General features: G+C 31.5%; 1 protein-coding gene across 1 annotated transcript; it reads left to right on the top strand.

Moving 5' to 3' along the window:
• Window positions 1-5,764: 5,764 nt before the first annotated feature.
• Window positions 5,765-9,137, top strand: LOC100809438 (uncharacterized). The gene is made up of 4 exons (XM_006575934.1): window positions 5,765-6,899; window positions 6,988-7,301; window positions 7,724-7,771; window positions 9,051-9,137. Exons 1-4 carry the CDS (start codon window positions 5,765-5,767, stop codon window positions 9,135-9,137), a joined length of 1,584 nt encoding a protein of 527 aa, XP_006575997.1.
• The last annotated feature ends 13,230 nt before the right edge of the window (window positions 9,138-22,367 follow it).

Genomic DNA, 22,367 nt, shown 5'->3' with positions numbered 1-22,367 from the left:
TTTAAATTTGTAAACTATATTTTGTAAAAAAAATTGTAAACTATATTATAATTAAAATTCATAATAAATATTTTTTAAAAATATACAAGTTATATTTTTTATTGGTAATTAGATATTACATTTGAATATGAAATCGAAGTCATTGATATTTTAAGGACCAAAAGACTATTTCAAATGTTTTTCAATGATAAAATAAGAAATTACTCAAATACTAATTATTATTTCTAAATTTAATAATGGAAATTAATAAAGGCATGTGATCCATGAAGGATAAAAGAAAAATAGTATACATAATATATTATTGATTTGTTACGCTTTTGTCTTATTTATGGGTTTAATTTGTTAACATTATCTCTAAATTGTAAATTTTAAACAGCTTGAATTGGAAAAATTTTATGAAAAAATAAAATATATATGATTTAAGATATATAAAGGAATACTAAATACTTTATTTTTTAAAATAATTTTTCCTACTTTTAGTTACTTAAAATCATTTTCAAGGATAAGAATATATATATATATATATATATATATATATAGTTTAATATATATATATATATATATATATATATATATATATATATAATCATTTTATATATAATTTGGATGAAGGTAAAAATAACTATCATCTATTTTATTTAATATATATATATAGTTTAAATTAAATTAAACTTTGAAATATTAATTGATTAATTATTTATACTTATAAGAAAATATGAATAATTAATTTAAATAAATAGCTACAAAAATAAGTAGATTATATTTTTGAATTTCGTGTAAAATATTCACCAATTTTATTAATTATTAATTTTTATTAAAAAATTTGACTAGTTTCTTTTAGTAAGATATTCTCTTCTAATAACATTTTTTTATTTTATTCACAAAGTTCGAACTTGAAACATTATTAAAGGAATTCAAGTTAAGTTTTATTCAAACTAATGCAACTTATATTTAATAACATGAAAAAATGAAAATATTAGTATTTGTGACATGAAATTAATATAAATAGAAAGTTTAAAAGGTAACTAACGCTAAAATTCTAGGAAAAACTAAAAAAATAATAAAAAATAACAATTTTTGAATTAAAAAATATATAAAATAAATATTAAAAAAGAAAGACAATCTAATAAAAAAAATTTCCGATTCAAGAACCATTGAAACTTACATTTTATACTATAAAATTTAATTGGATAATTTACTAAAATCGTCCTTAAAATTACAAGTAACGATAAATTAATCCCTGAAATCTTAGGTGGCTAGAAGTCAAAAACCGCTTTGACCCTGTTTCTTGGAAGTGTTGAATTATACATTGTGGTATAAATAGAATGGTGTCGAAAAGAAACTAAACTATCGTTTTGAAAATCATATAAGACTAACCGATTCAACTGGTCCAACTAAGAAATTTTATATTATTTTTTTTACTTAAAATATTATATAATACTAAAAAATGTAAAATCAGTATAAGTAAGATTAGCCCATTGAATCTTGAAAGAATATCTTCACGAGCTTAATCACCGGTCCAATTCTTAAAATATTGAATAAAACAAAAGCTTTTCCTACTAAGTTTTTTATTTTATTTTTAAAATAAAGCATTTATTAGGGAGTCATAAGGCGGATTCGGTGGTTGAAGGGAGAATGAGAGAGAAAAATGGCGAATTTGAATCTCTCATTAACAAAACTTAACAAATTAACCACTAACATTTTACCTTTAAAAAAATATTTATTCCTTTTTTAAGTTATCAATGACTATCACAAAGTATGTGTCATTAGAACATGTAATTGGTACATTTAACATTTTCTATTTCTTTACTACACATTAATTTGCTGATTTAACCAACGTTTATTTTTTAATTTTGGTATTGTTAGACCATGTAAATGTGTAGTTTCACTATAAGAAAATGTTGAAACAACATCTATATCTTAAGGTGTATTTGATTTGTTAAAAGGACAGAATAATATTAGACAAGTAGCTGCGTCACATGACAATTTTTTGTACTGTATGTTGTTTGGTGATCGATGTACAATACAAGTAATTTTGTGTTGTATTTTATTTGATGTGCTTATGTATTATATAAAATATAAATTTTACTATAATACCCTTTGTACTGTGTAATGTTGGGTTTGCACTAGAAAAAGATACAGAACAAGATTTTGAAACTTTTTAAATTATTTTTATTATTTAACATAAAATTTATTATTACACAACATTTTGACTAATGTTGTTTTTAAGTAAATAAGTTTCTTCGAAGTCCACTACCTCCTCTGCCCAGCGCTGCTGGTCGCTAACACCAGTTGAAGTAAGCACCATCGTTAGCTTCGCGAGGATCTTCTCTTCAACGGCAAGGTGGTTCATGACAAGCCAGAAGAACCAGCTTAGCACCACTAACGATGTGTCGCTACTGACGAGGAATAAGTTTAGCGCGATCTGTCACAGGGCAGCGACATTGAGTGGTTTTCTAGTGTCATCGTGCTTCTTTATGAAGGAGAGGATGGTGGCACTGGAGGGAGAGTACAGTGCAGGGGAATGGATCGAGATGATGTCAAATTAGAAGTCGTGGGTGAGGTTCATGGAGCCGAAGTTGTCGTGGATGCGGTCGGTGGTTTCAAGGAACATGGTGATGAGCTTGTCGGAGGGGGGAGGAACTAGAGGAGGATGTGGTAGCGAAGGATGTCGGCGAGGGTGGTTGGGGAGAGGTGATTGTCAGTAGCGAGGTAGACGTTGCGAACAACTAGAATGGGGAGCGAGGAGAGTTCTGAGAGATCTGCAGCGAGGGGCATGGCGGAGGCGAGGATAGAGGTGAATTGGGAGAGCTCTGGCATGGTGGAGAGGAGGATGGTGAGGTTGTTAATGTTTGGAGATGGAGGCTTAGAGAAGGAGACGCACATGGAAAAATAAAAAAAGGTGTGGAATAATGAAAAGTCAGAAAATAGGAATAATATTATATTTTTACTTTTGTTAGACACTAGGCAAAATTAAAAGTTGTATCGGGCTTTAGTAAGTTACAACTTTTTGGGTATTTGACCAGTCCATCATTCTTTATTTTGTGTTGTCCAATCCCTTATTTTTTTTAGCAAATCAAACGCACCCTAGTGTCAATTTTGACATAGACGCTAATAACATCAACCAAGTTGGCCCAATGCTAAGACAACTTTACGAATTACACTATTACTTTAGAAAAACATATATGATAATATTCAACATCTATTTAATTGTACTTAGCATCAGTCACGACGATGATACATAGATGTTAGTATATTAATGTAGTTGATAGTTTAAATTAACTTCCAACTAGCATCGGTCAAACCAACACTACAAGAGATATTTATGTGACATCAATTTGATGGATGCTACAATGTGATTAATGAACTTGTTCATTATGATTTAGCTTTTAATGTAGTGTCACCTTTCTTGTAGCATTGTCCGGTAAGTTGGGTGTTGAATCATATCATTCAAGTACATTAAGGCACTATAGTTTGTTTAACCTGAACTAACACCGAATAAATTACGATAGGGAAACCCTTCTCTTTTATTTTTGGTAAATTAATGTTTTATGATTCTCTAATTTATTTTTTATTTTTATTGTGGTCTTTTAATTATTAAATGGTTCAATTTGGTCTATAATTGTTAAAACTATTTCAATTAAGTCCTTCCTTCTAAAACAAAAATCGTGTTAATTAGGGACACATGAATGAATTGTGAACACATGTCAATTTATGCTAGATTAAAACTGCTAAAAAGTAGTTTTCACATATCGACAAGTTTAAAATTGCAGCTAATTTTTTTATAAAAAAAACAAAGGAACAAAACTCATGTTTAAGTGATATTTTGTGTCATTTTGCATACATTTTCTAGGCAAAAACTCATGTTTGAACACTAGTTTTGTATTGCAGAAGTACAACTACTCAATTAAGTAAAAGAATTGAAAATTGTATAGTTTTATGAAGATTTGAAGACTTTGCTCTTAATCATGGTCGTGGTACATTTACCATGATGACAACATCCCTCTAGAACAACGTCAACGATCCGACAACGGTCATGGTAAACTCACTACAGTTATGGTCAATTCATAAGAGTTCTGGTCAACCATGGGAGTCGTAATCAATTTACAATGCCCCAGAACTTCTGTGTCACTTTTGACCACAACTATGGTAGATTTTACCACGGCCATAGTGCGATTTTTTGGACAAATATTGATAGAGGACTATCCAAGGAGGAAGAGTTTGGCTTAGGTGGACTCAGCATGGATGAACCAATCACTTGAGCAAGGAGTAAGAGATCTCAAGAAGAGATTGACAAGAGACTAAATTCTCTCATGGAGGAAAGAGAAGAAGAAGTAAAGTTCATTTATTTTAGCAAACTTTTAGAATAAGATTTATTTTTGGGCATATTTTTTGACTTGTAATAGGCTGCTACCTTTTATATTATTACTTTCGAGTCTTTTAATTAGTAGATTAGTTATTGGGCCTTGGACCTAATTTAGGATTATTAGTAGGAGTTATAAATAGACTCCTTAAACACCTTGTTGACAGTTTTTATGAAATTTTTAGATTAGACACAGTTAAGAGAGTGTCTCTCTTAGTTCTTGTATGAAATCTTAGGTTCTTATCAAAGAATTTTATTCTTTGTGGCGAATCATCCTCAACTTATCAATCTTCCAAGATTGTGGTGTTGTTCTTTCTATCTCCTTCTCTAATTCCATTTTTTCATTTTATTTTCCCCAATTTCATAGAGCCCCAAATTGGTTCCCTAGTTTGCTGATGCTAAAAATTGGATCCGCAGATCAGGATTCCATCAATTGGTACCAGAGCTTTGGTTCTTAAAATCAGGTGTTATCTATCCTTTGTGTTTTTTCGTTTCATGTGTTTCCTCCTTTTTGTTCTATCATTTTTTTTTGTTTAACTCTATATTATTATTTCATCTTCCTTTGTTTTATTTCTTTGAGTCTATCTTTCTTTTATAAACTATATCTAGTATCTATATCTTTTTATCTTCTTTCTTTATAAATATAGTATTCAAATTAGTGCAAAAAAAGGAAAGAAAGAAGTAAAAAAAAGAAAGAAATCCAATTTTTCATATTTGGAGGCAAAATTCTATTATAGTCTAGATTTAGATTTTCCCAATCACATATTTGCATTCAAATTTGAATTGTGTGCCAAAAAAAGTGCAGAGATAAAAAAACGAAAAAAAAATGCAAAAAAAAAAACAAAATATGCATTTAGAGTCTTTCTTGTTTTTACATACTTCTATCTCAAAAAAAAAAAATTGTGTCTTGTTGGTTATTTACATATAATATAGTTCAATTTTTGGACAATCCTTTTCTTCATTCTAGAGTCTTTTAGTTTGTCTTCCTTGGCATTCCTTTTGAGTATTCCTTTCATTATTTTTGCTTGTCTTTCAAATTCCTTAGTTTTGTCTTAGAGTATTTATTTTCTTGGCTTCTTGATTTGAGTTTTGATTTATGAAATATTTCGCATTGAATACTTCTTGATTTTGAGCTTGAAGGTTCTTCATAAGAACTTAAAAGAAGCAAGAGTGGTAAAAGACGAGAGTGCATATTATAAAAGAACAAGCCTTGAAAGAGTGATACACAAGTGAACTTGAGTGAAACACTAAGTTAAGTGGTGAGGTTATATTCTATTTTTTGTTTGTGCACTAATTTTTCTTGTAGGTATGGCTTCTACAAGTGGAGATGCTACTCCACCATCTCCAAAAATCGCAAGGCTCATGGCGGAGATGATTAAACTTGGTGATCAAATGTGAAGAATGAGTTATGACAAAGAAGAAAGGATGGAGAGAATGAGAAAAGAGAACGAGGAGAGTTTGGGAAGAATACATAGGAGTAGTGAATCTTTAAGTGTGAGGATTGAAAATATAGAGCAAAGAAGAGAGGTAAGATCATCTAATTCTTCTCATGGAGAAGATGAGGGGTATGAAGAGGATGAGGGAAGATGGAGGAATGAGAGGTATAAGGAGAGAAGAATTCATAGAAGATATGGAGGTAGACAAAGAGAGGAAGGGATTGAGGGGGAGAAGGTGAAGATCCCTACTTTTAAAGGGACTTGTGATCCAGAAGTGTATCTTGAGTGGGAGATGAAGGTTGAACAAGTCTTTGCTTGCTACAACTACAATGAAGAGAAAAAGATCAAATTGGCCTTCCTGGAGTTTGAGGGATATGCCTTAGTGTGGTTGAATCAAATGAGGAGTGATGTTGAGAGGATGAAAAGGCCTTTGATTAATACTTGGCAAGACATGAAGAGAGTTTTGAGAGAGAGATTTGTGCCATCCTATTATGGGAGAGACCTTCACAACAAGCTCCAAAGACTAATTCAAGGAAATATGAGTGTGGATGAGTATTACAAAGAGATGGAGATTTCCTTGATTAGGGCTCAAATTGAGGAGTCTCAAGAGGCCACCATGGCAAGGTTTTTACATGGTCTCAATAGGGAGATTCAAGACATTGTAGAGTTGCACCACTATGCCTCTTTGGAGGATATCATTCATCAAGCTATCAAGGCGGAGCAACAATTAAAGAGGAAGCAAACATACAAGAAGTCCCCCTGTGGCTCTTCAACTTGGACAGATAAGGAGACATTCAAGAAGGATGGAAGATCTTCATTCAAATCTCATGAAAAAGGTGTTGCCCTTGGTAAAAATAATTCTAATCCTACTCCCACTTTATCAAAGGTGAGTTCTATTAAATGTTTTAAGTGTTTGGGAAAAGGTCATATTGCCTCCCAATGTCCTAACAAAAGGACTATGGTTGTGTTGGGTAATGGGGATATCACTAGTGCATCTTCTTCTAGCTCTTCTAGTTCTTCTAGTGAAAGTGAAAGTAAATGTGATGTACAGCCCCTGGAAGGTGATCTTTTGATGGTTAGGAGGTTAATGGGGAATGTGTGTAAGGATATAATGAAACTCAAAGGGAGAACATCTTTCATACTAGGTGCATAGTCATGGGTGAAAATATGCTTTTTGATTATTGATAGGGGTAGTTGCAGCTAGCCAAAGATTGATTGAAAAGCTTGCTTTGAAAACTTCCCCTCACCCTAGGCCTTACAAAATACAATGGTTGAGTGAGAATGGGGAGCTAGTTGTAGATAGACAAGTTTTGATATACTTCTCCATTGGAAAATATGTCGATGAGATAATGTTCGATGTAGTCCCTATGGAGGCTAGTCATCTCTTACTTGGAAGGCCTTGGCAGTATGATAGGGATGTTGTCCACAATGGTGTCACAAACAAATTTTCATTTGTACATAAAGGGCAAAAGGTTACCCTTAAACCTTTGTCTCCAAGTGAGGTTTGTGAGGATCAAATAAAAATGAGAGTGCAAAGAGAACAAGAGAGAAAAGAAGAGAAAAACAAAAATGATGAAAGAGAGAGAAACATGAAAGGAGAGAAAAGAAAGAAAAGATTGGAGATAAAAAAAGAGTGAAACTAAAAAAAAAAGATGAAAATCAAGAGAGAAAAATATAGAGCTTGTTCATGAGAGAAAAAGAGGTGAAGAAAGTGCTAGTTCTTTCCCTCTAGGTGTGGAAGAATTACTAAAGAAATTTGGGGACGTTTATGAGTTAGTTTTGTATTGAAAATTTGTGAGAAAATAGCAATGTGCCTCCAATTTATGGTTCTTTTTGTAGAAATTGTATATATATATTTTGTGTGATTTTATAGAGTAGAAACTTCATTTTTGTGACCGAATGTTGAATCCAACTCAATTTGTAGGTCAAAGAAGAGAAGGTGCAAAAGGCTACTGATGACTCGCTTAGCGAGGTACATTGACTAAGCGAGACTCATCTGCTTAGCGAGGCATCCAGCTCGCTTAACGGATGGGAAACCCTAGAAGAGGATAAGTCAGAGATCTGCATGCCCAGTGCACAGCCAACCCACCTAGCGAGGACGTTGTCTCTTCTCGTGCTCAGCGTGCCCATTCTCGCTTAGCGAAATTTCACTTACTCTCCCTTAGCGAGGCATGCTCGCTGAGTGAGCCTTCGGAAGCTGAGAAGTCCAAGAGCCTTTAAAACACTGAGGTTGGCGGAAATGAAAAAGAACAACCAATCAAGAGCCACAGGGAGAGTCTAGCTATGTGAAAAAATAGAGAGAATTAGGGCTGAGAGGCTGGAGAAGACATTCTCTATCATCTTCTTCCATTTTCTTTCACCAAAATATTTTCCTTCTTGTATTTTGAGGCTTTGCTTGTAATGGAAGGCTAGAACCTTTGTTGGGGAGTAACTACTTAAACTCTTGATGTAATGCTCTTACTATCTATTTAATGTTATTTTCTGGTGTTCTTTGCTTCTATCTATGCTTATTTTACATGCCTTCCCCAAAGACCTCCCTTATGGATTGCCTCCTTTGAGAGGGATAAAACACCAAGCTGATCTCATGTCGAGAGTTTCCATACCAAATTGGTCAGCATATAGAAGCAATCCATAGGGAAAAAAGAGAGCCAAAGACAAGTGGTGAGCTTGATGGAAAAAGGATGGGTTAGAGAAAGTTTGAGTCCATGTGATATGTCCATCGTTATGGTAAATTGAACTCTATCTCAACTTCTAAGGTGCTTGGTAGGTAAGAATTTGAAAGTTGGGAAGCAATCCCTACCCCATGCTGAATTTTCTTATAATATGGTAGTAAACTCTATTACTTATTCTCCTTTTGAGGTAGTTTACGGTTCTAGTCCATTGTCCTCTCTTAATTTGTTACCTTTGCCTAACACTTATGCTATGATGAATAGGGATGGGCTTTCTAAAGCCAATTTTGTTAAGATTTTGCATGAAAAGGGGAAAGTACAAATTGAGAAAAAGATTGAACAATATGCTAGATATTACAATAAGGAGAGAAAGAAAATAGTTATCAAACCGAGTGATTGGGTTTGGATTCACTCGAGGAAGAATATGTTTACTTCTAAAAGGAAATCTAAACTTCAAGAAAAGAGAGATGGTCCCTTTCAAGTTTTAAAGCGCATCAACTATAATGCATATAATTTTTTTTACCACTAGATTATGGTGTGAGCAACACTTTTAGGTTATTGACTTGACTCTTTGTGATGTAGGTATCTTTGACATCAACTCGAGGACAAATTCTTCCTAAGAAGGAGGGTATGATAGATGACTATCCAAGGAGAAAGAGTTTGGCTTAGATGGGCTCAACATGGATGGACCAATCACTTGAGTAAAGAGCTTGACAAGAGACTAAATTCTCTTATGGAGGAAAGAAAAGAAGAAGCGAAGTTCATTTATTTAGCAAACTTTCAGAGTAAGATTTATTTTTATTGTTAATTATATTTTTGGGCTTATTTTTGGATTTGATTTGGGCTGCTACCTTTTTTATTATTATTTTCAAGTCTTTTGATGAGTAGATTAGTTATTAGGCATTGGGCTTGATTTAGGATGATTAGTAGAAGTTATAAATAGACTCCTTAAATACCTTGTTGGTATTTTTTATGAAATTTTTAGATCAGACACAGTTAAGAGAGTGTCTCTCTTGGTTCTTGTGTGAAACCTTAGGTTCTTATCAAAGAATTATATTCTTTGTGACGAATCATCCTCAACTTATCAATCTTTCAAGATTGTGTCATTGTTCTTTCCATCTCCTTCTCTAATTCCGTTTTTTTCCTTTTATTTTCCCCAATTTCATAGAGCCCCAAATTGGTTCCCCAGTTTGCTTATGCTAAAAATTGGATCCACAAAATCAGCATTCCATCAAGTATCTGTAGGAAGCTATATAAAGGTCTCTAGACTTTTGTAATAATATTTTGTTCACTTTTATCTTTTTATAAATTTGAGAGAACTTTGACAACTTTTAAGAGTGAAGTATGAACAACATCGTGAGGATGGATTGTGATCATCGTTCCTACCTTATTGGTATGTTTATGCTGCTTTTGTATATGATTGTTAGTTTTGCTTTGATCATGAATGGTTAGTCCCCCTAGTGTGAGAGTTATGATGTAACTATCCAATTGTATCATTCTCTCTATTCTTATTGGAATTCTTCCTTGTTTGTTTGGAACTAGTTATTCTAATACTTAATCAGTTGCATAATAGTGATCATCTGCATGTAATTGGTATGTTTAGGTAGAGAATGTTTTACATCAAATTGTATTATCAAACTATTTGGATAATCTCCGATAGATTAGTTTATCTTTAAGTGTTCATCCCTATAATTGATTATATCCTTTGACTTAAATTGATAAACCCATGATTATTGGGTATTGATTTAAGGCAAAGAACATCCTCTAACCTTGATCATAGGCTTCGGTTAATTTTGGGAATCAATAATTAATTAGAAAAAGAATTTCATTGGGACTGGGATTGGAGAAAGATATTATTGAATCATAATCTTTGATCATTCTTATCATCACTTAATTTTTTCTTTGCATTAGTGTATTTGTTTTCTTTTAAAAATCAAAATCATAAAAATATTTAAATCCTCTTTTTAATCACCTCAACTATTAGTTTAATAAATTTGATTAATTGGGAATACAACCGTTCCTTTATATTTGATATCCAGACTTTCAAATTTAGATATTGTTATATAGAGTACACTTACCCTTATGCGAACCTTACTTATTTTATTTTAGGTATCAACTCTCTTCAGTTCCCAGAATCTTTGAATCAAATTAAGACCAATGGATGAAAGATGACCGCCGACTCAGAGGAAAGAAATCTGGATAGTTGGCAAGCATGAATCAATGTTTCATTCAATCAAATTTCATGCTATCCTCCAACCAATTAGAGAAAACATTAATTAATGCGCATAAAATCTGGATAGTTGGCAAGCATGAATTAATGCTTGAACCAACGTTTTTGTGCAGCCAAGTCTGGACCAAAATTAAGATGACAATTCAGATCTGGAACGATCTACTTCAAGTTTTAATTGGAAATCCAACTCGCATGTGAGTTCGAGGAGAAATTGAGCAAAACAAATTGATGCAATGCACACGATGCCCTCGAATTCCCCTTCACGTGTTTTGTCGAATCTTCCAAACCCGATTGGGTCTTCTACGATTTTGTTCCCTTTGGGGCGAGTTCTGCGACTTTGAAATTGGGTATCAGGAGCGTATTTTTCAACGTTTACAATTTTTTTTTATGAGCTTCATTGTACTTGCTTCGATTCTTGCGGGGTTGAGCCCTCACCATGGACGAAAGTTGAAGACAACATCGTTCGTCCATCGTTGGTCCAGTTTTTGACTAATGTTGCATTTCGGTGCATCGAGGTCGTGAGAATCGCGAACTACAGTTTGACCAACAATGAGTCCAATGTGTCAAACTCGTGTCAGATGGGTGTTGTTATCCAAAACTGCGAGCTCGTCACCATTAGAGGATGCATCATTTTATATTTTTTATTATTTTATGTAACAAACAAGTGTGCAAGTTGTCTAATAGTTTTTTGAGAAACTACTCTTTGGGACAAACTACTCTTTGCAGGTGGCCTACTTCCTCCAGCCACGCGTAGTTGTAGATTAGCAGGGTCAGCAGAGGAACAAACTACTCTTTGGGACACATCAACTAGGGCTATGCATGGTTACAAGCTTTTATTGGCTCACGTGAGCACACCATGAACACTTTATAGAAAGGTTAATACGGTTCGATCAAATTAGTTTTCACAGTTAAACACATTTTTATATTGGTTTTGACGACGTTAGACTGAGTCAAATGCATAACAGGTCCAATAGCTGAACCAGACCTACCTATGGTTCGATTTCCAATCCAACCAATTGGACGGATCTGATTTTTGCATCATTGGTTGTGTGTTTCGGGTGGTGTTGGCTTCCTTTGGGTATTAAAGAAACATCACTTTCTGGCGAATTTTTAAAGTCGTCAGTAAGTGTAAAAATTACATGTGTTTCTATCATGTTAATTTCATTAGCTTTAATTTTAATTTTGAGAGAAGGACATAATTGAACTGATATAAAAAACAAAAAATTATAACATTAAATTTAATCATTTAAAAATTAGATGATCATATTGAATATTAGAAATAATTTAGAGGATGAAAACAATAATTTTTTAACCTTCATTCTTATGGTTTCTATAGTTTTGGTTTTTATGAGTTTGGTGTGTTTTTGTTCTTGGTTAAACTTTGTCGTGGCTTGTTTTTTATGGTTATTCATATATAAAAGGTTTCTCATGTCACTTACAGAAATAAAACTTCTATATATAGTTTGTTGCAATTTACATAATACTGACATTATACCCATGTTTATTGGATAATTGTGTATTTTCATTGACTATAATCTCAACATACATACTATTTTAATACAACTTAAATAGAGTTTTCTCAAAACCAAAGAGTGTAAATTTAAGGAAAGTATTTAGAAAAGCACATTAAGATAACTTTAATTTTGATACATAATTTGTTTGACCATTTTTACATATAATTTCATTAAAACTTACAACTTCATTAGTTTGAAAATAACATATGACATCAATTAGGTTCTAAATAAAAAAAAAGACATAAATTTGACTGTCAAATCATTAGAAAATGACATCTCAATTTGCTCTAAAAAAGAAAAAAAAAGCTGATATCAATTTAGTTTCATTCGTAAAAGTTTTGTTAGTGGGAAAAAAAGAAAAACAAAATTATTTTGGGGTAAATATAAAGACAAAAAAAATCTTATCTTTATTATCTTCTATGGGAATAAGGCAAGAGATCAAACTGGTTGGATTTTCAAAATATTAGATTCTTAATGGTAGAAGATGTAAGTAACTCACACAAGGTTTTAAATTCAAATATTGTTGTCGCCATTGTTAAAAAAAAAGGAGGTTGCATTTTCATTTATACTTGTTAGTTAATAATGAGTAATGGCTTGGGTTTGCATATGCTAATAAGCAAAGGGAGCAAGATGTTTGATATCACATGGATGGGGAAAGGAATGTTAACTAGGTAAGTTACATTTTGTCACCAATGTGAATCAAGAAATGAGACGTGGTTGGGGACATAGGTGAATATTAATCTCAAGTTGTAAGTGGGTGGAGTGGTGTTTGTAATATAGAATGTATGAGGTTATAATAAAAAAAGGTTAAATAAGTTTTTAGTTTCTAAAATTTTTTAAAATTTGATTTTTAATTCTTAAATAAAAGTTTGATTGGTTAAAGTTATTATACTTTTTTAAAATTTGAATTTTAATCCTTAAAAAAAATTGACGGATTAAAATCTCTCAACTTTTTTTAATTAAGGTTTTTAGTTTTTAAACTTTTAAAAATTATGGTTATTAGTCCCAAAAATTTTATTAAATAAATAAATATAATGAATTCAAATTTTTGTTAACAGGTTAAAATCTGAAATTTTTATAAGTTTAGAGATTTTGACTACTCAAATAAAAATTAAAAATTTTTATAAGTTTAGAGATTTTGACTACTCAAATAAAAATTTAGGTACAAAAATCTTAATGAAAAAAATTTGAGTAACATTGATCGGTAAAACTTTTGTTTAGAAACTAAAAATTGAATTAAAAAAACTTAGGAACTGAACTCTTAGATAACTCTAAGACAAAAATGCTTTTTTTATGAGTGTTTAAGAGTTAATTAAGAATGACATCAACCTAATACTAATACTGTCTTGAAATTGGATTCCTCACGCACTTGCACGAGTCAATTATATTTTAACTGTTAATGTAATTTAATTATTTGACTTTGCTTACACAATTATGTAAATTAAAGTACTTATAATTTCTCATTTATTTTATTTCACTATTGAAAATAAGTTTGGAATTCACATATAATAAAACATGTTGAATAATTAATACTTTCCTAACATCACCATTTATTTGCATGTTTTCTTATTAGCCTAAAATGCATGAGAATAGGAGAATTGAAATATAAATGTGTTCAAAACTAGCAACTGAATGCTTAAAACATATCTTATGACACAATAACTAACAATATATTACTAATTATGCGTTACTACTATAGTAATCCTATATATATTAAGATAGTCTGGTGTAATGTTATAAAACAAAGCTTTTACTTACCTATGTTTGCAGGGAATGATAAATTTATCTTCAAATAAAGCAATTGTTTCCTTTTAAATCCAGATTTCTTGACATTGGATAAGCATATGAGTGTGACATTGTTGAAGTTCAGCTGCAATTCAGTATGTTGAACATCAAAACTAAATAGCAACATGAAATTTGTATTAAAACCATGAGATGAAAAATCATTATTATATAATTTATAAAAGCGCAAGCTTTGACATTGACATTTACTTTATACCATGAGTTGTCTTCATATAAATCATTCTCTTTGATTTATCTCTTTCAGACCTTTTGAGTCACTAATATATATATGAGGACTAGAAGTCACAATCTTTTCTTTACTTTATGCGATGTATCCAAGTATTAATAGCTAGGATAATTAAACATTCGTGATTATAAATTTAGATATAGTGAAAAAAAAGAAGAAAAAAAGATTTAAAAGTATTAAACTCAAGTATAATTATCTGAACTTTTTTTACTGCAATAAGATTATCACACAAATTGCATATTATTTTTCTAAATACCATTAGACCAATATTTTCGTGTTCTAAGTAAAAAGATAGTTATTTCCATGTAATTTTTAGTTTTTTAATATTCTACTTTTATAAATGTTTTTCATTAAAAAAATTAAAGATACCTACATAAAACATAGGCTTATATGTAGTTGAATTAAAATTAAACCGATACAGGCTCAGCATATCTTGAATATATATAATTTGAATTCCTACTTTGATTGAAAACATATTCGTGCAGTCTTTTAATCTATCTCGTTTGCTAATTTGGGATTACTATTAATAAAAGTGATGATCCATGAACAGAATTGCTAAAGGATCCATAACATGTCTACAAACTAAAAGAATAGAAATTTTAATGAAGAGATCGTTTACCCACTTAAGAAGAAAATGATAACTAAGCAATTGGTTGTATAGTCACAAATGTGCCATAGATCCTCCAAGTAATTGTCTTCCTCTTCACATAGTTTAAAATTCAAATTGTAACTCCTCTTCATGTTTAAAATTTGTAACTGTGGACCATATTAGGCATGCATATTGTGTTCAATTGACAGTGATGTGTTAAAGTTATGCCCTGTTATAAAATAAAATATTTTTGCAGAAAAGAATACAAAAACAATGAAGGAATCATGCTCTTTATGAATAAAAGAAATTCAAAAATATATATTAAAAAAAAAAGAACTTTTTGTCTCACCAGTGTTAATTTAGAACCCTTCAACCCTTCGAAATATATACTATATGGAACACAATCTTCCTTTCTCACTAGTGCTATCTGAGAGCCCTTCAAGCTATCCATTGTTAAGACAAATGGAACCTGTTTGCTATCATATTCTATAGGGATGATAACTTTAGGGAATTGTCTAATGGTTAGAACCTCATTTCTACATATGTGAATAGGAGAACAAATGCAAATGAGTTAGACAACCATTACCCTGGGTGAGTATAAGAAATGATAAATGGGGTTTTGTTTGGGAACTATGGTAGGGGCTACGAATATGAATAAGAGAGGGGTCGACGTACTTAGTTCAGGTAGCCATAACCAATGGTGGAGGTGATAATTGGTTATCAAGGATGGGGTTGTTTGAAGGTGTGTTTAGAAATGTATATCAATGGGCTACAAGAAGCAGTTAGGTAAGATTGACAACTTTTTGAAAATGAGAAACAATCTTGGGAAAGGGAAATTCGATGATCTATCTAAACGGTAAAAAGAATGCAAGTGAGGCAGGGTGGGGTGTTTTGCAATAAATACATTGAGTGGGGTAGAGCACATTTTGCGTTAAGGTCTGTTCTCTCATTGTAATAGAATGTGTGCAAGATAACTAAATTGTGTGATTAGGAGATAATTATGGTATCTACTTACAAGCATTAAGTTCCGGACTTCAAGCTAAATATTATATTATGAATGGTGCTATTTTAAATGCACTCAATGTGTGTGTAGTAAAGCTTATCTTGAACTAATAAACAAATGCAAAATTTATCAAAATGTCAAATAAACTTGGTATATTATATATATTATGGGTTATATATTATATATTATATTTATAACCTATCATGCTCTTCTCAAATTGGTTTTGTGAAACAAAAAACATTTCTTCATCTACAACACAAATTATCTATATATTACAAGGAGTAAAACAAAATAACAAAGACCCAGACAAAACAAAAAATTACAAGGACCATTTAAAAAAAAAGAGTTTATAAGGACCCAAATAAAAAAGCAATATATTATATGGGTAAAAACATATTTAGGCCAAAATAAAAATATAAATAAATTAGCAAGAAATTAGATTATTTTAATATTAAATAACAAAAAAAATGCATTTATTTCTAAGAAATAAATACATGACTTTGACTTATCTATTATACCAAGAGATAGGTAGCAAGTATATAACCCATCCAGTCAGAATCATTTTTTCTTATTTATTATTATTTTTGTCTTTATTTTATTTATTTGAAACCAAACAAAATTTAATTTAAACTATTAATGTAAAACAATTGTTTTTCCTAACTCGTGACTAAGTATTTTTATTAAATTGCAAGGAAAGTTAAATTTATTTTATGTTTATAAAAATATAACTAATGTAAATATTTGGTGTTATGTTGTTGTTTGTGTGTTGGGCTTATGTTTTGGGCCTTGACTGAAAATTAGAATTATTGGGCTAAATTGTTGGTGCACTAGAAAGTGTTGATAGGAGAATTAGAAATAGGAATGGTAAAAAAATCTACACCCACAAATATCCCAAAGAATTGTAAATGGATATCTCTAATGGACACTCACGGATAACAAGTATAGGTGTCTTCACTATCTGTTTGTTAATGGGACTAGTACAAATATTATGACACTTGTATATGTAGGTATCCATTACCTGTTAATATTAAAATACTTAAATATTTTTTATATACATTTTTTATTTTACTTATATAGTGGAATATGATTTTATTTGGACTTCCATTTTAATGTAATTTTATTTCAGTTTATATTTTATAAAGTAATTATTAGATAAATTTGTTTGGAAATCACAAAAAAAATTCTTATTTATTGATTTTATTAAAAATTATCCGTAGACATTTTTTATTGTGTTGAATATTTGAATAATTTTTTTTGAAAATATTAAAATAAATAAAAATTATAATAAAAGTTTCTTTTAAAATATGTTTTTTTTTTAAAATAAGCATGGATATCAACAGATATTTAAAAGTACATGGATATCCACTTAACAGATACATGCATATGTAACAAATCAATTGTTTATCTCTTGAGACGGGTAGCAGGTGACCACTACATGTACCCACCCTCTGTCCCACTGGCATCCCTAGTTAAAAGAGAGTTCCAAACCCCCCCCCCCCCCCCAAAATTCTTCTTTTCCAACGATGCTAAAATTAGAAACTTTTTTCTCCAAGTCATTCCCATACTTTTTCTTATTGCCTCTTATCCTATCTAGTTGAGGTTCTCGTTTCCCCTAAAAAGTGGATTGCTCATCCTCTCCCTTACGATTTGCAGATTGCAACACCCATGTGAATCGACGTCTCGGTGGCTCAAACTCTACAACATTTCACTCAATAATAGTTCACTAGCTCAATTTCCTCGTTAGTCATAACCTTTCATAGGTCAAAACCCTTCATAAGTAGCCTTTTTAGAGACATCCACAACCAGCTCTAATATCCCTTATAACACTTGACTGCTTTCGAGATCATTGGTTGTCCCCATAAACCAACATGATACTTTTTAGCATGCTTTAACCTCACTCACTTATTTCATAAGAAACTTCCCAATAGATCACTCAACCAAAATTGCTCCTAGAACACCTAATTGTGGAGTTCTTAAATGATATGCTACCAAAAAGTAAATACATCTTATTGGTATAGGTAGTATTAATTTGTTCCTTTAAGTCATCCTCAATTATGAAGTCTCATACCTACACAACCTCTAGAACCTTCTCATTTCAATTTGTATATGATTCATTAATGTATCTCTCATGTTGGAAGCCTACTAGAAGTCACTCCTTCTTTGTGCTTCATCTGTTTTGCATCGGGGATCAATCCTGACCCTCGTTAGTGCCCAAGATGTTACATGTCACATCATTGTGACACGTTCTAGGAGTCATGTGATTGCTTCAAGATTTTATTACAATGTTGTGAGATATGGCATCATCCCACCATGAGATTTGCTAAAAGTCACAAATTAGCTTCATAGTTTCTCTCACAATGTTGTGACTTTTGCCATGCCATAGTGAAAGTTAATGGGGGTACTTTTAGTTTTGGTCCTCGGCCAGATTAAAAACCTTGGTCCCCCCCAACATTTTTAGTCCCTTAATTTAGGTACTTTTAGTTTTGCTCCCCCAATTAAAAATTTGTTTTTTTTAGTTTCTCAAATTCGCAAAATGTTGTTTTTAGTCCCCTGACTTCATTTTGGGGGAACTAAAAATATTTTTTCTTTTAGTTCCTCAAATTCACTCTAGGAAACTAACAACATCATTCCATGAATTTTAGGGACTAAAAAAAGAAGATTTATAATTAGGGAACCAAAATCAAAATTGTTTCCAATTTGTGGGACTAAAACTAATTCAAGCCTAGGCTAATCAACTAAGAGATTAATGGGGAAAATCTCCATCTAAAACAACTACAAACTATGAAAAATACAATCATTACATTAAAGGCGTGGAATGAGAAGGAAATATGTAAGTTAAACTTCATATAAGTCTAGTCTAACTTGTTTATATGATATAAGTTTATTTATTTTTAAGATCTAATATGACCTTTATAATAACTTATTCAAATGACCAACAAAGACTGGTCCAGTTGGTAAGGAATGATCTTATATCCCACAAGGATGTGGGTTCAATTCCCGTTGTTGATGTGAGAATCTTGTTGATGAGTAATCTGTAAGTACCTCTATAAGTGCTCTGTGTGCCTTAAGACCTACCCTGATCATTAAAGGCATGAAACGAGAAGTAAATATGTAAGTTAAACTTCATATGAGTCTAGTCTAACTTGTTTATATGATATAAGTTTATTTATTTTTAAGATCTAATATGACTTTTATAATACTTATTCAAATAGCCAACAAAGATTGGTATAGTTGGTCAGGAATAAGCTCATATCCCATGAAGACATGGGTTCGATTCCCATTGCCAATGTGAGAACCTTGTTGGTGGGTAATCTATAAATACCTCTTTAAGCTCCCTTTGAGCCTCGAGGTATATCCTGACCTCACTCAAACTGAGTTACGTCTAGTTTTCCTTCACAAACTGTAAATGGTTTCACCAATCGAGATTGATTACAAATAAGTATTCTAACTTGTCACCCTTGGCTACACGAGTATTCTCAAGGCTACTACTAACACACTTCTTAAACTCCCCCTTAATCTAAGAACACCCAAGTATTATTTTTATACTAAGTCACTCCTTGCTTTCACAAACATATTGTTTGATTGAATTCTATCATTCAGACACTCAAATATGGATAAACAATAACTTTGAATACAAAAGATAATCTTTGTTAAGCAAAGGATAGAACTATTTTAAGTACAAAATGTATCGTCCAATGACTTATAGAAAATATCGCTTTCACTTTGATGCCTCACTTCGTATTTTACTTCTCTACTTCACTTCAGAACTTGGGTCTCTGTTTATAAATTTTAGTGAAGTATCCATTGTGGGATCCATGCTCGCTTTCATTATATGACCATTGTCTCATATTTTGGCACATAACAATGTGGTGTGTTTTGATTAGAGAGAGAAAAAACATAGTACTGACAACTTCGAACAAGGTACATACAGATGCATTTGTCTCTTCTCCTTGTGAAAGCGACCCAAGAGGAATATCCTTTGTTCATTCTTTTCCTTTTGTCCCTACCTTGAATTCAAATGTCAACAATTCAAACATAAGAGAGGCATAATGAAATTTCAAGAGGTTAGGTTTGTGCACTTCCCTTTTGTCGCTAACACTAGATTTATTACTATTGAGAATGCCACTTATTTGTTATATAGAAAAGATATTGTAAGTGATTAGGTCTATTGGACGTGAGTAAAAGCAACAATGTATAGACATTGGTTTTCACAAAGGAGTGGACAATAGTTTTATAACAATGTGTTGGATGCTGGATGTTACCTTTAATAAAATAGTTTCCACTTAATGATTGAATGTGTACTTATAAGAGTTGTAGTGTAAGAAATAATATCAAGTGTGGTACGTCCTTGATGATGACGATGGTACCATAGTTGAAGCCTAGCAAGGCAACGAGATGAAATAAGAGAAGGGGGACAAGATGGGTAACAAATGAAGGACATGGCACTGTAGTTGAAGTTTGACAATGGTATGAAATGGGAGAAGAGAGAAGAGATGGCCACATAGAAAATAACAAAAAAGAGAAGCCTTTGAAACATTAAAGGGAAGAAGACAAATCAAAAGTGATATGTATTATGTTTTAAGATTTTAATTGAATTTTGAAATCTTGGAAATGAAATCAAGGCACATTGCTCGATTTTCTGTCCAATGATGCATGTTCTAGCTCTTTTTCTATTTTTTTTATAATCACCATGTTTCCAACTCTATGTATAGCTAGGGGTGAAAATGGGTTGGGTTGGACAGGGTTAGGTCCTACCTAAGCTTGGCCTGACTTGTTTAATATTTCTATGGCCCAAGCCTTGGCCTATTTCCCATAGACAACAATGTCGAGGTTACTATCAAAAGCTACTAGGATCCAGAATAAGGCACAACCCTAGGTCATTCTTCTAGAGACACAATTCATTAAACACTGGGAATTAATTCTAATAGACGGGGGAGGATTTTGTTGATTGCATAATTAATAAAAATAAAACACAAAATTCAATAAAAAATACTAAAATAGATTCATATAAAATCAACCCAAGGATCAAAGCTTCTAGTTAAATCATCACGATACCAGAATTATAGGATGAATTTATAATCATGCAATCCAATATGAGTTCATAAGATAGTTATCTCACATGTATTCAGAAAAATTGAGAAAACAACTTTCCTGAATTTACCTAAATTCGAGCACATGACATATTGGAAAGAAATCAAACAATCAAATCCAACATAAGTTCATGAGATAACTATCTCACATATATTCTAGAAAAATTGAGCAAACAATTGCATTATCGAATTTAACCGAATTCAAGCACAAAACATACTGGAAATTAATCAATCAATTACTATAAGATTAACCAACCCTATTCCTATTTTGAATTCAATTCTCTAAATCTAATCATTATCATGCATTAAATTCAAAAAATTGGAAACCAAAAAAGGGTAAGAAACATATTGAAAATTCAAAATTTAAGCATAGATGAACTCAAATTTATTGTAGGCTTTAGGATCCTTGAATTGAAAAATGAATTTAGCTCTCCATGAACATCTTTGTTGAAAGCTCCAAATGAGGAAATTGCATAACAGAGAAGGAAGACGGAGACAAAAGATGATAGAAACCCTTAATTAAAATTCTCAATATTATTCTCTTTTTCTCCATTACATGGGTTCCAATTTATAGGATAAGAAAGAAAATATATAAATCCTAAAAAATTCATAATCTTATATAACCTAAAGATAAGATTATATAAAATCTTAATTCTAATAGAGGAAACAAATCTTAATAAGATGGAATCCTCATCTTAATAAAGAAACGATTCTAAAGATAAGACAAGATAAGAAAACATATCCTAATGATATTAACTCTAAATCTCAATAATCAATACTAAATACATCACGATATCTTCAAATATATTTTGATAAATCTCACTAATAAACTCTCCAAAAATCTACCTAAATGTGTAATTGGGCCACTAATTACAAATTGGACCCAAAAATGCTAAAGCTGAAAATACAAGTGTTGGACTGCAATATTGAAGCTTGAATTTGATCCATTAATAGTCTGAATTAATTTGCGCTTGTGAGGCATAATATTGTAGAGTTTCCTTTTAGCGTTCAAATAAGACAAGAATCACCTGCATCTGAGATCTGTGTAAAACATTATGGCTTGTAAAGTAAAACAATGTCAATAATTAAAAAAGCCAAAATATTAATAAAAATCAACACTTGACCCAATGAAGCCCAATGTTACAATACTCAACTAAAATAGCCAAAAACAATTATTAAAATATGTCAATTATGCACAAAATGAGCCACTAATGAATGCTAAATAATGCTCTATCAAATATCCCCACACTTGGATTTTTGCACTCCCGGGCAAAACTCAAATATTGACCCAAAAGTAAAAGAGTAAAATGCAAAACAAGAATTTTAAAAACTAATGCATAGGCAAAAGCTTCACACTTTCCACTAAATCTCAACAATGCACAAAAGTGAGCAAGAACGTAAGCATCCTAAGAATTCAGAAATCAAACAATCAATGAACACAAAT

Source organism: Glycine max, chromosome 2, assembly GCF_000004515.6.
Source record: "Glycine max cultivar Williams 82 chromosome 2, Glycine_max_v4.0, whole genome shotgun sequence".
Classification (NCBI taxonomy): Eukaryota; Viridiplantae; Streptophyta; class Magnoliopsida; order Fabales; family Fabaceae; genus Glycine; species Glycine max.
Note: the sequence above shows the minus strand (reverse complement) of the source record. Positions and strands in the feature narration are given on the sequence as shown.

What these genes read in the sequence shown, in the direction of transcription:
- LOC100809438 (XM_006575934.1), top strand. Translation starts at nt 5,765, where the DNA reads ATGAGTTATGACAAAGAAGAAAGGATGGAGAGAATGAGAAAAGAGAAC. An exon ending in GAGGTTAATGGGGAATGTGT is followed by an intron (nt 6,900 to 6,987) that starts GTAAGGATATAA and finishes GATTATTGATAG; the next exon opens with GGGTAGTTGCAGCTAGCCAA. An exon ending in CTGATGACTCGCTTAGCGAG is followed by an intron (nt 7,772 to 9,050) that starts GTACATTGACTA and finishes TTTGTGATGTAG; the next exon opens with GTATCTTTGACATCAACTCG.